The 16,993-nt window shown below is 33.3% G+C and overlaps 1 protein-coding gene and 1 long non-coding RNA gene across 2 annotated transcripts; one reads left to right on the plus strand and one right to left on the minus strand.

Moving 5' to 3' along the window:
- Nucleotides 1–1,822: 1,822 nt before the first annotated feature.
- LOC106619188 (solute carrier family 23 member 1) lies at nt 1,823–9,615 on the plus strand. Its single transcript, XM_070105830.1, has 8 exons — nt 1,823–2,022; nt 7,367–7,980; nt 8,037–8,157; nt 8,218–8,473; nt 8,550–8,689; nt 8,756–9,125; nt 9,193–9,313; nt 9,378–9,615. The coding sequence occupies exons 1-8, from the start codon at nt 1,987–1,989 to the stop codon at nt 9,436–9,438; spliced, it is 1,719 nt and encodes a 572-aa protein (XP_069961931.1). The 5' UTR covers nt 1,823–1,986; the 3' UTR covers nt 9,439–9,615.
- LOC138855805 (uncharacterized) lies at nt 3,756–5,941 on the minus strand. The gene is made up of 2 exons (XR_011394925.1): nt 5,723–5,941; nt 3,756–5,650 (listed from the first exon to the last, which is right to left on the minus strand). It is a non-coding gene; the product is annotated as an uncharacterized lncRNA (long non-coding RNA).
- Nucleotides 9,616–16,993: the final 7,378 nt, after the last annotated feature.

A 16,993-nucleotide genomic window follows, 5' to 3' on the forward strand; every position in this document is an offset into this window, starting at 1 on the left:
TTGGGATTATTTTAGTCGTCTGTTATTTTTTATTGACAACCGAAGTATCCAACGTTCTTATAAAAAATTGGTGAATAAAGTAATAAAAGATTGCCTTCAACTTATCTTATCTCTCCTTCTTCAGCTATTAACTACATCAAGTTTTTGACATTATAGCGTTTCGGTTTATGCGTAATGCATGCACTATACTGTTATTAGCCTAGTGCCGCTACATATTTTCTGGTATAAATTGAAAGGTTCGTAAAACTTATTCTCAACAAACTTTTTTTTTATAAATGTTCACACAGACGTGCTATCGGCTACAGATAGATTTCTGCCGATATGATAATTTTTATATCCTGAACAGGCTATATTAAGTTTGCCACGAAGTTTGTAACACCTTGAAGGAAACGTCGGAGGACCTATAAAATATATATACATGTATACATCAATGATCAGCGTAACGAGCTAACACTCTCTATCTGTATATGCGATAAATAGTTTCTCAGTTTTTGAGATCTCAATCTGAAATTTGTCGAAACCGCTGGATGAGCAAAATTCCCCTTATATGGACAATTTTTTGTTTGGCAATAATCTTCACGAAATTTGGCACGAATTATTGTGCAAGACAACGGCACAATCTCTGAACAATTTGTTCAGATCGATCAAGCTCAAGTACTTGTTTTGTTTAAAAAACTTTTTTATTGGAAAATGAGTTTCACAAAATATTACAGCTTTGAAGGGAATTATAGTTTGGTGCAGCCGAAGTTAACGTTTTTTAGACCCTGGAGAGGGTATATTAAGTTTATAAAACCCAGAAGGAAACGTCGGAGACCCCATAAAATATATATGTACATAAATGATCAGCATGATGAGCTGAGTTGATTTAGCCATGTCCGTCTGTCTGTTTATATACAAACTAGTCCCTCAGTTTTTAAGCTTTTCTTATTATTTAAGCTATAAGAAGCTGATCATTTGTCGGAACGGCCGATATCGGACCACTATAGCATATAGCTGGCATACCAACTGAACAATCGGAATCAAGTACTTGTATGGAAAACTTTTTTATTTGACGAGGTATCTTCACGAAATTTGGCACGAGTTGTTGTTTAAGGCAACATTGTACTATCCGTAGAAATTGTTCAGATCACAACACTATATCATAAAGCTGCTATACAAATTCAACGATCGGAACCAAGTTCTTGTAAGGCGAATTTGTTTTTGTGAAGGGTATTATAGCTTTCGTTTTTTTTTCTTTTCTTGTTTTTTGTTTCCAGTGCCATCGTCCTCTGGCTGGCAATATGAATAGTGATACATTTTTAAATTTTATTAGACGTTCGAAGTCGACTTACACTTGTGGGTCGATCATTTGATATAAAGCTTTTCTAACTGTGTATTCAATGCATATGTACAAGTGTATGTGCGTTAGCTAATCACATTTTAATTAATTTACATTTGTATGGATGAAAATATCAAAGTTTCGATTAAAACAATTAGCAAATATGTAGATCTAAAATAAATATAAATAAATATATATGTACATACAAGTATAATATGTGCATATATTTTTATTTTGCAACTACTATTTAGTTGAAATTTTTCTTCAAAAGAAAACTCTCTCATAATATCGATGTAGAAGTATATAGGAATCTTCGCTGTTAAATCAATGGAGTTGTTGTTATTTCTATTTTTTATATTTATATGTGAACATTGTGTTCGGTTTTTTTTTGTAAGGGTAAAGTAAATAGAATTACTACAAGCACTCGCAGTGCAGTATACACAACAAATCGCGATAAATTGGCGCCATGCTGATATTGGGGAGATGAAAACCTTTCGATCGCACCCGATTCTCATTCTGCAAAGTAACGCAGCCGCTGGCGGTTCGTATCGGTTGTGAGCAGCGCTTCGTTACAGTTCGAGTTTTAATTGTAAAATCCGTTATTTTTGAGCGTGATCCTTAAATAATAAAATACCGCGCAGTCGTAATAAACCAACAAAAGCTACGGAATGGAGTTGACAAATGTGAAAGTGGATGGTGATCTTGTAAGAAAAAATATTTTGTCAATATATATATAAATATATACATATATATGTACGTATGTACATAGGTAGATTGAAAGTTGAAGAATGCACTGCGACCACTAGTCTCTTGTGCCCTTAAAAATATTATATATTATATATGTATGTACATATGTACATAAGATTAAATGAATATGTGTTTAGCGAACCAAAAAAAAAACTGTTTAGTGCCCAAAAATGTAATAAAGATAAATATATGTATCTAAATCATAATTGCTGATAAACATTTAAATGTGTTAATATTTACTATTTAGATCACGTGCTTCGTTATTTGAATGACAGACATTTGATTTTGCTTGTTACACGAGAGTTACAGAGTTAAAACATGAATAAAGAAAGAAATTAAAATTGGACATATTTGTGTGTACTATTGATCGGAAGTTACATATATGCTGTCTTAATTACTTTAATATTAATTTGTTATTATATGACTTTTTATTTTAAACAAATATATTGCATATTAACGAGTTACACAATATATCCATTTGCGAGTCAGAAAAAACGCGTGTTTTTCGATTTTTTTTTTTTTAAATTTATTTTAAATAAATAAAAATTGTGCATTTATAGAACTTCATGCACTTTAATAATTGTCGTTTAATTTTGAAAATATTTGAATTTCCTAGTATAGTATAGTATGTCGAAGACGGTCATGTGTATATTACAAGCCGATCGAGTTGCACACCGACTCTGAAAATAGCGTTTCGTAAAACGCGCTTAAAGTTTTGACAGCCAATTAGGTTACAAATTTTTACAAATACGCTCCTATCTCCGAAACTATTTGCCGGATCAACTTTAAATTTTCGGATAATATTCTTAAATAGTATGTGTACATCCGATATATATGCAAAATAAAAAAAATCGAGTTTCTTCACACAAGTGGATATAATATATAGCTTTTGACAGCTTTTTTTAAGAAGTCGCTATATTACAATGTTTCTTAAAGAGATTGATTCAAAAATGCCCTTAATTGAATGTCTACAGTTTACTTGTATATAAACCTATAGGTACATATAGGGTAGGTAGGTAGGAGTGCTGCCACCTTATGGTCATTAAGCGCTGGATGCGTCATTTTGATGCACTTTTTTTTTGATTGTAGTACCCAATAATCGTGCTATTCCGTTTCATCGCTGAGCTTAAGCCATTAGATGCTCTCGATGAAACTACTTATATCCGTTATGCTTTTAGTGGGCAACCATTACCAAGTATTTTGTGTCGGGCTTGTGATAGAGCTGGACATTCACAGAGAAAGTGGAGAACTTATTCCCTTATTTCTTATTCCCTTCTAGATTGCAGCTGCGGCAAATATTGTTGTAAGGCAGTCCCATTTTTAGCGCATACTCTGCCAAAGAGCCCAGTGCCCCGTTATAATAGCTGTAAGTCTGTGTATACTATTTCTGGACCTAAATAGTTGGTACATATATCTTTATGTATTTATATTCGTTTGTCTTTATCTTGATATTAATAAAATGTGTGCAATTGACAATAAAGAGAATTGATTAATTGATTCTTCAAGTAAAATTGAAACAATATCCAATTCTACAATAATTGTGTTCAACATTAGATAACCAGCGCTTACTACAAAGTGCACAATTGAGACTTCCTGTGCAGAGTGCTCACCCTGCTAGAGAGACGGTGAAAAAAAGCATAGCGGGGTGAGTAAAGTCATTTCACATATAAAAAATAATTAACTCCTTAAATTAGTTATTTCTGCGTCCAAAAAACTCCATTGCGGATAATATCGCAAAGACTCTTGGCGGACTGCTTTATTTGGGTATGATTTGTTATAAATAAATCTTCTTAAATCATTAAAAGATATGTTATCTTAAATTGGGAAAATTTTGAGCTATTTTATTTGCAGTTTTTGCTTTTAGTTAACAAATCTTGAACTGATATCAAATATCAAAATAACACCCATTTGTCTATTATGGTCCATTTACTAAAACTGTGTCAAATACTCATAGTTCATAATTTCTCACAGGATAATAGAACAAAAATACGTTTGTAGGTTAACAAAGATCACATCGTAAATATACGCACTGGCATGGCTTGATTTTATTGTATATACTCTCTTTTGTTTCCATAAACTTACTTCGAGAAGCTGTCGTGGGTTCCAATTTTAGTTCTAAAAATATTGATAATGATGATATCTCATAAAAGTGTTATACAATTCTTGTTTTAGACAGTTGCTTGTACGATTTGCTATTCTAAAAGTTTTAGAAAATTTTCATTTCAATTCAACAACTTCCAGCTGAAAAAATTTGGCATGAGCATAAAAATTAAATATGGTACATATTCTTAATTAGAAATGCTAACATTCTTATAACAAAATACAAGATTATTGAAATAAATAGACATTTTTACTGACTCTACCAGGCTCCTTCACTGGGATGATTGGTTTTTAATTTTGAATTCATTGTTCTAAACTTCTCTGTGTTGAATCATGTATATATGGTTGTGACAAAGAGTCTTTTGAGCAAATCAGTGGAATCGCCAATATCATTCAACGACTTATGTAAGTAACTACTTTGTGCTAATGCGCGCTTTTTGCTCAGTGCCTCTGAAAACATTACACAACATCTACCAACTTAGATGTCTACGGCATCAGCCACAATTCAGCAAATCCCACAACACTATTTTATTCACATCTTTAACCTATTCACCTGTTTTAATTGTGTCACGAATTCCAAAGCGGAGTTCGTCGTCTGTCGGTTTTTCTCTGAAGAGATTACACCACTTCATTACAATATAAACATTATTTCAATTAAATAAATGCACTAGATACTACTTCAAATGTGCTTTTTTTTAAAACAAATTACTTGTAAATAATTCTTGTCAAGCGCAGAAAATCCCCGAGTATATTTAATACTTCTAATTTTTGTTTGCTCCTCACAAGAAAGAAAAATGTATATGTGATAATATATTATAGTCAAAATAAAAAGTTATCTTACTTTTGCAATATTACTTTTTTTATAGGAAGGTACTTATGATTAAATCGTCTACTGCATGGTATGCCATAAATGGCTCTGTATGCATATATGTAGCTTACGCTGAGTGAAAGCAGGTGAAACAGTTCCTTTTCGTATTGTACCCTACAATACATTATATAATATTTCTTACAAAAAGTTCAGGTATGAATTGAAAAATCTGGTGGCACAGTTTTCTATTCTTTATCCATTTGGGAAAATGTCCAATACAGTAAGCCCGAACATAGTTCAGTGGGAAATCTTTATTGTTTCTTTTTTTTATTCTCAGATTGTGGTCGGAGTGGTCGAAGGACGTTAACGTTTTTAACTTTTCCGGCCACAGGGTTTATCCGAAACACTATCATCAATCTGCGTTATATACACAGCTTCCGGTTCGATTTTCTGATTTCGAACAACTGCTTCGTGGGATGTGTCGTCGCCATTGTTTTATCGAGTACCGTCAAATGATTGTCCGTTCATTTCTTAAAAAAAAAATGAATTTCAGAGGTCATGTCTTGTCTTTTCTTATGAGAGAAATCGTTTTAAATGCGTCAGTTATTCTGGAATGGTTTCCAAATAACATCAATAAGTTGACAGGTGCAACGGTGTAACGGTTTCACCGCATGACACTGCAACAAAAGAAATATTTTCCAATTGAGTTGGATGCCATTCCGGCCAAATTCAATAGAAGCTTTTCTTACTTATCTACGACGTTATGCTAGTAAACGTAACTTCACGTACGAATGCGAATATAAATAAATGAATTAGTATAATTGTGTAAATTGATTTACTTTCACAAGTTCTCAATGAATTGCCAATTTATCGATTTCTTGTTGAAATATTGCAACCAAGAATGTGTTGGCGCTTCTAGTGTTACGACACACGGCCAAATATGAGCGACAACAATGTGCGGCTCGTGCATTTTTCAAACACACACATACATGCGCATTGATATACGAGTGCGACAAGCGACAGCCAGTCACCAATTAAAGTCAACGAGATTGAGTTAATTAATCAGAAATAGCACAGGGTGGTGTTAACGGCGTGACAGTAGTAGTTTGTGTGCAACCACAACAACAACATTTATAGGTATATTCCGCTAGATAAGTCGGATTCAACAAGGCTACTAATTTATGCAAACAATATTTTAGTGATTCAATAAATTATTAAGTGTTAGACACGAGAATGCACACGAGCACTTAAACACACAATGGTTCAATAGATATAAGGTTGTTAACATTTACCATATAGGGTTTGGGTTTCTAAACGAATTTCGAAGTTTTCTTTCAAGAAGATTTTAATATATGAGTCCAAGTTTAACTCCAGCTCTGTTTAGTACTTTACTCTTTTCTATTATTAGTCGATTATGGGGAGGTGGTGGGTGCATTACGCAATCGCTATCACTTTCGCGCACGCAAAGCCTCTTTAACTCGGGGTGAATCTCGTAAGAGGCCTAAGGAGCTGCTTATGCTTAGTAACTTACGACTCGCTTTAGTTAAAAGAGTTCACTACTTTAGCGACTCAGTTAAATAATTTGGTATCAAAATTAGTTGCCTTAGCAGACTTGTGACATCTTCATTATAATGGACATGATTGATATTGGCCAAATCTTACTTAACTCAAGTTGAAGACGATACTTTAAATTATCATTTCAGCCTTATGAGTATTTTTAAATTATGCAGGGGTTACAAATTAAGTTTAATTTGGCATGCGTTAAACACCGGCTTCACCGACCGATCTTTTATATCATGGAAATACTATAAAATAAAGTTGGCACCCATTCAACCACTACTCAGAACTCGTATATATAGTAACCACCCTGTATTTTCCTGCATAAATTACTGTTTTATAATTTAAATCAGACAAATTATAAAATCTGTCGACAAATCATTAGCAAATTTGATTAAATGCAATATGCAATAATATGCATTACCCACAATTATAATATTAAAATTGTATTCATTCCCTGGGTAGAAATTACGTGCCAATTGAATTTATCCATAAATGTTTAACACGATGGATAGTGCAAATAAAGGTAAACAAATAACAATTTATCTTGTCTCACTAAAGCTATATTTTTTTACACTGTAAATTATAAATTTTATTCTTAGAAAGAGGAGGTGCTTAACGGGAATACCAATTACAACAGTTTAAAAGCGATCGACTTTGAGATGGAAGAGCTTAGATTTTTGATTAAAGACTTTTTACTGCAAAAGTAATATGTTCGAATCAGAGCAATTTTGTAATTTATGAATTCTTCAAATTTAAGTCTATACTTTGAAAATATTTTAATTTTTTTTATTTTAGTTTCTGTTAATTAGATGAACTTATTTTTAATCCCACAGCCACCGATCAGCAATGGTCCTTCAGCAAATGAGCAATCTGATACAGAAAAGACACAGCCCAAACTATTATATGCGATTAACGAAAATCCGCCATGGTATTTGGGTATATTATTAGCGTTGCAGCATTATCTGACCATGATTGGCGCTATCGTGTCCATTCCATTCATTTTGACACCCGCTCTATGTATGTCCGATGAGGATCCTGATCGTGGTGTTATAATATCAACAATGATATTCGTAACAGGCATCGTTACTCTACTACAAGCCACCTGGGGTGTTCGTTTACCTATAGTACAAGGAGGTACAATATCATTTTTGGTACCCACCTTAGCAATTCTCGCGTTGCCACAATGGAAATGTCCGTCGGTCGAAGAGATTAACGCCTTAGAAGAGGAGGATCGTGTGGAATTGTGGCAGATACGTATGCGTGAGTTATCGGGTGCGATCGCTGTATCGGCCTTAGTTCAGGTTGTGCTGGGCTATACGGGTCTTGTGGGGAAAATTTTACGCTTCGTAACGCCACTTACTATAGTCCCGACTGTTTCGTTGGTCGGTCTAACACTGTTCGAACACGCTGCCGAAACTGCGTCTAAGCATTGGGGTATTGCTGTTGGGTAAGAAATGAAAATGTTTTCCGAACGTCATTAATATTAAAAGATTTTTACTCTAGTACCACAGCCATGCTAACGTTGTTCTCACAGATAATGGCGAATGTACCTGTACCGTTTCCAGTTTACCGCAAAGGTCATGGCATTGAAATACGTAACTTTCAAATTTTCCGAATGTTTCCGGTGAGTAAGAGGTATTAACTGTTTATTCTTAAGTTTTCCATTAAAATATATCCATTTAAGGTGCTCATGACTATTGCTATAATGTGGGGTCTCTGTGGAATTCTAACCGCAACCAATGTGTTTGAAGAGGGACACCCCTCACGCACAGATGTGCGTTTAAAGGTCTTGACCAATGCCAAATGGTTTTATGTGCCGTATCCATTTCAGTTCGGACTACCGTCTGTTACATTGTCTGGCGTATTGGGTATGTTGGCGGGCGTTTTAGCGTGTACTGTAGAGTCGCTCAGTTACTATCCAACGGTTTCTCAGATGTCAGGTGTGTAACTAAATTTTTATCGTAGTTAAATAGCTCACGAAAAGTTCAATGTTGCTTTTGAATTACATGTTTGTAGGAGCACATTCTCCGCCATTACATGCCATTAATCGTGGTATTGGCACTGAGGGTCTGGGTACGGTACTAGCCGGTATTTGGGGCGCTGGAAATGGCACAAATACTTTCGGCGAAAATGTGGGAGCCATTGGTGTCACCAAGGTATGTTTGAAACTACATAAAATATTTAGTAAATACTAATCATTGTGTATACATCGTATATTATAGGTCGGTTCCCGTCGTGTCATACAGTGGGCCTCTTTGATAATGATCGTGCAAGGTGTAATTGGCAAATTTGGCGCTGTATTCATAATGATACCGGATTCGGTGGTTGGCGGTATCTTTTGTGTCATGTTTGGCATGATTATAGCTTTTGGACTTTCTACATTACAATATGTGGATCTGCGTTCGGCGCGAAATCTCTATATTATTGGCTTATCGATTTTCTTTCCCATGGTCTTATGTAAGTGGATGCAGGAACATCCGGGCGCCATTAATACTGGGAATGAAACGGTTGATTCGACCCTATCGGTTCTGTTGGGCACCACCATTCTTGTGGGTGGCTTATTGGGCTGTTTCTTGGATAACATTATTCCAGGTAATATTCATAAATTACTTCCATTAATTTGTATACATACATATATATTATTTCAATTAATTTGCAGGTACTGCTGAGGAGCGAGGTCTTATTGAATGGGCCAATGAAATGCCACTGGGCGATGCGAATATCAATGATGGCACCGCTACGGATTATGACTTCCCATGGGGCATGGAGACTTTGAGAAAGTACGTACAGTCTGATTTTTCATATGTAAATATTTATAAATGTATTCATATATTACTTTCTTAGATGGAAATGGACTTATTACGTACCGTTCTTACCAACATACAAACTACAAAAGACTAGCTAAATTTACATTTTTATGTTTATAATTGTACTGTAAGTGTATAAAAAAAATATATTGTACTTAATACTTGGGATGTACTCGCTGTATTTATGTATGTATTTTAAACTATTACGTAAGTTGAAATCCTTTAGAAATGTATCCAAATAACAATAGTTACAATAAAATCTACAGTTTCTTTTAGATATTTCGTCTTTTCTGATAATTCATTGAAAACTTTTTAGAAAACCGTACCATTTCTATCTCAGAGGCGGAGTCTCTGTATTTAGTACGGCATATCTATTAATTTTTAATTCGCTGAAAAACGAGATAGGTCCGATATGCCAGTATAACAAGATATTAGCAGGATTTTATTTTGCTCACATGTGAAAGCGCAGATTTTAGAAAAAAATGGAACAAGTGGAATATATTCATGTCAAAGAGCTCCTATGCCTACGCGACAATTAATCGAAGCCCAATAGATTTTCTACTGAATCGTTCTTAATCGTGAAAGATGCGTTTCATCGGGTGTTGTCTACGCCATAAGTTGTGAAAGAATACTATACACACAGCAAATATATCAGGTCCTATTCATTTCCGTTCGTATAAGTTCCTAAACCAATTTACAGAAAGAAGAACAGACAGCGCAGTTTAGTCCGATGCACGCGTTTGCAAAAACGATGTAGTTCTGCTGCTTGAAATATATGTATGTATGTACTCGCGAGTATATTAAATAATACAAACTTTCTGTGTAAAGCCATTTGTCGTACCATCAGCATGCATTAAGAGAGTATTTGCATTAACAAAGATATCTAAATGAAATTTAGATTACACAGTTCTCCTCTCAAGTGAATTAGTTTAGGTTAGGATAGATAGTAGGGTTGCACCTAAAGGAGAAGCGCTGGTCTTTTGCTATATCCAAAATCTTCTGAATATGCATTACCAGATCTTTATAGATCGTCGGAGCTTTTTGAGTTTACCACAAATTTGTTAAGGCGGTTTATATCAATCCCAGCCACTGCACTAGGGTCGCCATATGTGTGTCTACCGAGATATTTCAATCTCAGTCTAGCATAAACTGGCCAATAGAGAAGCAAGTGCATCGTTTACCGTGCGTTCCTCAATTCCAAGTTGTATGTAACATGCAGTCGACAAAGTATTTAGCTTACCGCGTGTGAGCCTATTGGACAGTGGCTAGTCAGAGCACTTATAATTGCGGCATGATGTACTTTGCACAGAGGAAGTAGTTTAGAGCACCTCTTACGGTTCACTCTGGCTCTGAAAGATCTCGAAGCCGCACAGGTTCTGACTGTTGACCAGCGCTTGCCGTGTTCACGTGAGGTCCAGCGCTACAGCTCAAAAGGGCAATGGAGTACCGACTCGTTCCCAATCTAATGAAATTGGAGTAAGGGATAGTTCTACCAAAAAATGCGCGCAATCGAACAATCGACATGTCCACCTTGCAAATATGTATATCTAAAGACAAGGGAGATGTCTTAAATTAGCTATAGTATACCTATAACACCTTATCAAAAGTTTACTTTTTTAAATATTAATCATAATAAATTTCTTTATTTTTAAAAATACGTTGTGAATTGTAAAATTTGCGTAAACAAACGATATTTATAGCGTACTATTTAAGAATGAATAATGAACCCCAGTGTGCCAGTAGATAATACACTTGCTATAAAAGCCAAACTTTTGCAAAGCTTTTTCCAGGTAGCGTCTGAAATGAGCTTAAAACTATTCAAATTGTAAAAGCTTAAATTTAAGCTTTCTGATGGTATTTAATAATTTTAAGCAAAAATTTGAGCTTTGATGGTTTACTACATATATAAAAAGTTGCATTATTTTACAAATTTTTGTAACTGTGACTTTATTATATGCACCCCTTTTATGTTAACTTATTTTAACTTGCATTGAAAATAAATTATTTAATGTAGGCATATTAGATATTGTATATTATTTGCAATGAATATGTGTATTTAAATATTTTGCTTCTGGAGCATAGAGTATAGTCAAACAATACATACATAAAAGAAATGATATGAAATATATAGTATATACTCAGTGGATTGAGTTAAGAATTGGACGGTCTACAGTTTTCCTACAGTTAAGCTGTGAAGTAAAGGATGTGCTTGCCGCAGTGTTAACATAAAACGCTAAAGTCCTAGTTAATTTATTTATATATATATGTATGTATATATTTTTTAAATCAAGCACTATCTAACCAAAATTACTCATAGGATGAGTCATTTATGGATGGTAGTTCCCAAATATACTCGCTGCCAATGTGACACCTGCAAACGAAAACAAATACGAGTAAATATGTACGAGCATTTAGTAAAATTTTAAATTTTAAGAAAATAAACACAAATTATTTCTAATTGTCTTCACCTAAGTACATGCATTTTTTTTTCAAAAATAAATGTGTGGTTTGTGTATTTAGGTATCTTTGTATGTGTGAGCATTTGCAATAAATCTCTTGGTTAGGTTGGAACGCTTTTGTTTTGACACAAAAATATATTATATTTACATGAGTACAAGTGAGATATGCTCAAATATTCATACATACAAATACGAATATAAGCTATAAAATAAGAGGTTTTACGATGCTGAGCAGTTAGTAGACTGCATTGATGTTAAATCACTTGAAATATTTTTATAACAAAAATATTATTATTATTTCTCACGAAAATGTGATATGTAGGTAGCTTAGAGCATAAATGTGTAAACAAAGATAAATTTCGACCCGCCTTATTGCGGTAATTTGTTCGCATTCTACAATTATCTGCTAGAATAATAAATTTAGCCGAGACAAAAATCTGCCTTCATCGCTGATATACATATACTTTGTCAGGCTGTCAGTGGCGATTTGCTCAAGTTAATCTTATTGAAATGCTGCTAATGTGATTGTTCTCATTTGGCTGTTGAAAAATACCTATATAATAAAAATCTATAAATACTAAACAACCATCTGATATACGGGCTATATCTGTTTATCATATGGTGATGCGAACTTTTTTCTGGCAAGCGACGCAGATGTGTATTGCTTAAATAAAATGTTGATATTAATATAATATTAAGCATAGTTTGATTTTTTTTTTTACAATCTACTAGTCAGTTAGAAATTACAGTTCCCCAGCGAGTAAAGATCTCGAAAAGCCTCGGTAGGATCATATTAACTTCATAAAAAGTGTTTAATCCTCATGAAAACATATCCTTGGTAGAGCCTCAGTATAAATTCAACTTTACACAAACTTCTTGAGGTTTTAATTTTGTTGATATTTTTCAGTAAAAATCTTGATTTCGTTTATTGTATTATTAATATATTATACAGGTAGGATGAAAAGTTTCTCTTCTTTCCAAGAAATAGCACTACTGACTCCAAATTTTTTTTCTCAAGTTGGTACATCTGCCGTTAGAACACATATACAGTTACAAGTCATTCTGTCAATTAATTCTTTGTTTACAAGTAATTTGAAGTTGAGGTGGCAAAGTGTTTTTTTTAATATGGAAAAAATTGAATATCGCGCAGTGATTAGATTCTTTATTTTGAAAGGTTTGAAAGCAAAGGAAATTTATGAACAATTGTTAGAAGTGTATAAGGAGTCCTCAACTTCAAAACGCAACGTTGCAATTTGGGTTGGTGAATTTAAACGTTGTCGTAATTGACTTGAAGACGCATCACGCGAAGGACGACCAAATCCCGCAACCACAGCCTGAAAAAATTCCTTCATGGAAAGCGATTTTCGTCGAATGAAGAAGCTATTACAGCTGTAGATGGATATTTTGCAGAGCTTCGGGAAAGTCATATTATAAGGACGGCATAAAATTATTTGAGGATCATTGGAATAAGTGTTTTGAAGTTAAGGGAAAATATGTTGAATGAAAAAATATATTTCGTACCAAAAACAGTATTTTTTTCATTTCGAGCGCAGAAACTTTTCAACCAACCTGTATATAATTTATAACAGTTCTCACTTTGTCAAATCAATGAGAATGGTAATCGGACCAATGATAATGGCTGCCATTTCGTTTCTGGAGTAATTCATGAAAACACTTTTTGGACTTAATTTGTAATAGCAATTGACATTTGTTGCCATTTCAATTATTTTTCTCGAGACAATGAAAACCTATGGCTCAAAATTTTTAATACGGTCAATTTAGGTTATTAAGTTTACCATGATGAAAGCAGCAGATTGGTCCTCTAACTCTATTACTAATACAAAAAAGCATATGATAAATCTGATTTGACATATATTACGACTCTAGCGTTAGGGATTTGAAACATACTCGAAATTTTAAATATTATTTCTATATACATATATAAATTTATATATATATATATTAATTTTCTGTTTGAGTTAATAAGTAGTAAATAAAATATTAAATATAGTTGGCTACATACATACATATTGATATATTGTCTGTAGTTCTTCTTAAAATAAATACGAAGGTATAAGTGTTTTAAAAGTAGGCCTACAAATCTATCTATCCTCACTCATATTGGCAATTCTTCTCTATTAAAATACCCTTTTATAAATAATCAGACGAAAATACTAAGACAGTACCAAAAATATCACAATTTTTATACATGTCTACAAGAAAGTATATTTGTCGCAATAATACAGGGTGGCCAAGGTCAACTGCAATATAAGGAATAATAAACGCACTGTTCGATTGAAAGATTAACAATTAAGAATATTTCGGTAATTTTGTTATTTATATACAGTTTGTCAACCCTATACCTATAACCCAACCCTTATTATAAAAAATATATCATTTCAGATTCTGTCACAGATTCGATTAACTTCACGGCAAATACCCTAATTGGAAGAAGAAATTCGACCAAAAAAACGACATCGTTTTTAATATAAAATTTTATGTCTCTCATCCTTTACCCATATATTCAAAATTTTCACGACTGAAATTTAAATTGTCGTTTTGATTTTTATAATCAAATGTGCCAAAATCTTTGCGTCTTCACAATGGTGCAAACACGTACATGCAAACACATATATTAAAATTCGGTTGCCTTCCTTCAACACATCGACGCCACCACGAGTGTCACTGGCACCACTGCACTGACCACTTTGTTAGCAATGGGTCGTGTGACTTCCTCTCTTTTGCCGACGTCCCACTAAGATTTTGGCGGTGCGCGAAAGCTGAACTGAACGCTGTGAAATTGTTTGGGCGCTTCTTTGACTTTTTTAACACATTTTATTTAGGTGCCACATAGATATCTAAATATATACATAAATTTATATTATGTATGACGTTAAATTTTGCGAATATATATGCAGGTATATGTAAACATTAAACTGTCTTCACCGAACTAGTCCATTAAGAAAAATAAATGAGCCGCTTTATCTAAAATAGAAACCAATTGATATGCTAGGCTTTTTTATAAGGCAGTAACCGTATAGTATTAATACTCAATTGCAACACTTATCCTGTCCACTTCAGATCTATTAATGGACATTTCCACACTATTCGAGCAAACTATACTTTTTCGTGGTTGTGATGGGAATACTGCTTTATTATTTAGAATAATCTTTAAACCCCAAGAATTGGCCTAAAAGTAGGAGTAAAATGTGATTTCATGACGGACAGCTTTAAATAATAAAAATAATTTAATTTTGCAAGCGGCTTCGATTAGTTTAAGATTTTTAGTTTAATATAGATAATAATAAAATGAAGTTACACGATCTTAGCGAAGTAAATCGCACATCTATTAATTTCTATAATGTTTATAATGGCTTATTGGCTGCCAAAGAGTATTTCAGAAAATTCTAAATACTTGAAAAATATACTATTTTTACAAGTATGTATTTATTTGTTGTTATTGAAAATAAGTCGAGCCAGTGACATTGTCACATATTATTATTCCATCGTCAAAGACAAAACATTTCACCTTTCAACACAAATGTCCGACACACGAATATTCTATATATGTATGTATGTACATACAGCTGAACTCACACATATTTTGCATATAGTATTTTGAGTTATGAATATGAATATACATAAATATGTACATGCATATGTACGTATATGAAAATGTATAAACTTTAGACAAAGCTGTAGCCGACAATTCTTGGGTAGGATAGAATCTTTGCCTGAATAGGCCTTGTGTTTTTCTGCTCGTTTTTATACGTTACGGACACGATTCAGCACCTGTTCCAGATTGCTACATTGTAGAGTAATAGAGTAAAGTAAAAGAGCAGTAGTGCCGTTTTAACAATACAGATTTTAGAATAAATAAACAGTTAGATTTTTAGCGAATGATGAACTCGGAAAAAATAGGCGAGTTTGTTTTAATGCTTTATATGCTTCCGTAGGCTTAAGGCGAGTATTTTCTTGTCACTCGCTTACAAAGGACATTTTAATTTAGTTCAGCATTCTTTCCATACTCGGTCATAAAAAAACGATTATACTAAAAATATTTGAATGAATTTCGATTTTATTTGCGATATATTAAATTAAGTCAAGTGAGTTTGCGGATTGGCGGGGGCTTTGTAGATCCATTAAATCGGTGCCCCTATAAATTAATTATTATAAAAAAGTTCGCAGTGTGTAATATATATATCTACATACATAAACTTACATATATACATATGTATGCATATGAGATATATATATGTATGCTTGTATATTTTCAAAAACGTAAAATTTCTTTTAATGTTTTATATTTCATTAACAACAAACACTGCGATATATTGTACCTACATACAAACTACCTATACAAACATACATTTGGGAGAAAAAATATCGTTTTTAGATTTTTTTGTCTTCTATGCATTTTTATTTATTTTACTTTGGGAATGTCCATGATACTATAGGAGGCCAATAAAAAATAATTTATCGCCCACCCAACTTCAAGCCATCAATGTGATCAACTGATGCCATCGGATGTGAGATATGTATACAAGTATATCTGTATATAATTATATGTTACATTTTTCTTAGTAATTGTATTTGTAAGGCTTAGATGCGGGCGCTTGCGGTCAAGTCTGAACAAGTTTTAGCACAAGATCGTTTCTGTTTTTATATATCATAGAAATGTTCTTGGACGGGATTAAATTTCGAAATTTGTATATATAAAGTAAAACAAGCTTTTGGAACCTGAGATATGTATTAATTTAAAGAATTAAGTACAAACAAAATATTTCAATGTTGCAATCGTGTGAACCACTTAGGTGCTTGGGTTCCAAATACCATAAAAATCTGAAATTATGGAAGAATTAGACTCTGAGTAGCCAACTGATGATTCGGGCATTCACTCTTATAGATTTAATTTTTGATAATTTCTGCGAGAAAAATTTTGCTAGGACTCAATGAAAAGTCTTTTTTAAAAATCCTTGCGTTTATACTAGAATAATTTGAAGAGATGTTTGTGTGTTCGGAATATTAAATTTATTTTAATTATATTTTCAAGAAGTCATGCGGCACAGTATTGCCTAGAAAGGCAGCACGATGTTATGGCTGACAACACTTTTTGTTACAATGAATCAGATTAGTAAAATAAACGATGTGAGTACATGCGCTGACCATTTATCAACCAAAACAAATGCAGACA

Source organism: Bactrocera oleae, chromosome 2, assembly GCF_042242935.1.
Source record: "Bactrocera oleae isolate idBacOlea1 chromosome 2, idBacOlea1, whole genome shotgun sequence".
Taxonomy (NCBI): domain Eukaryota; kingdom Metazoa; phylum Arthropoda; class Insecta; order Diptera; family Tephritidae; genus Bactrocera; species Bactrocera oleae.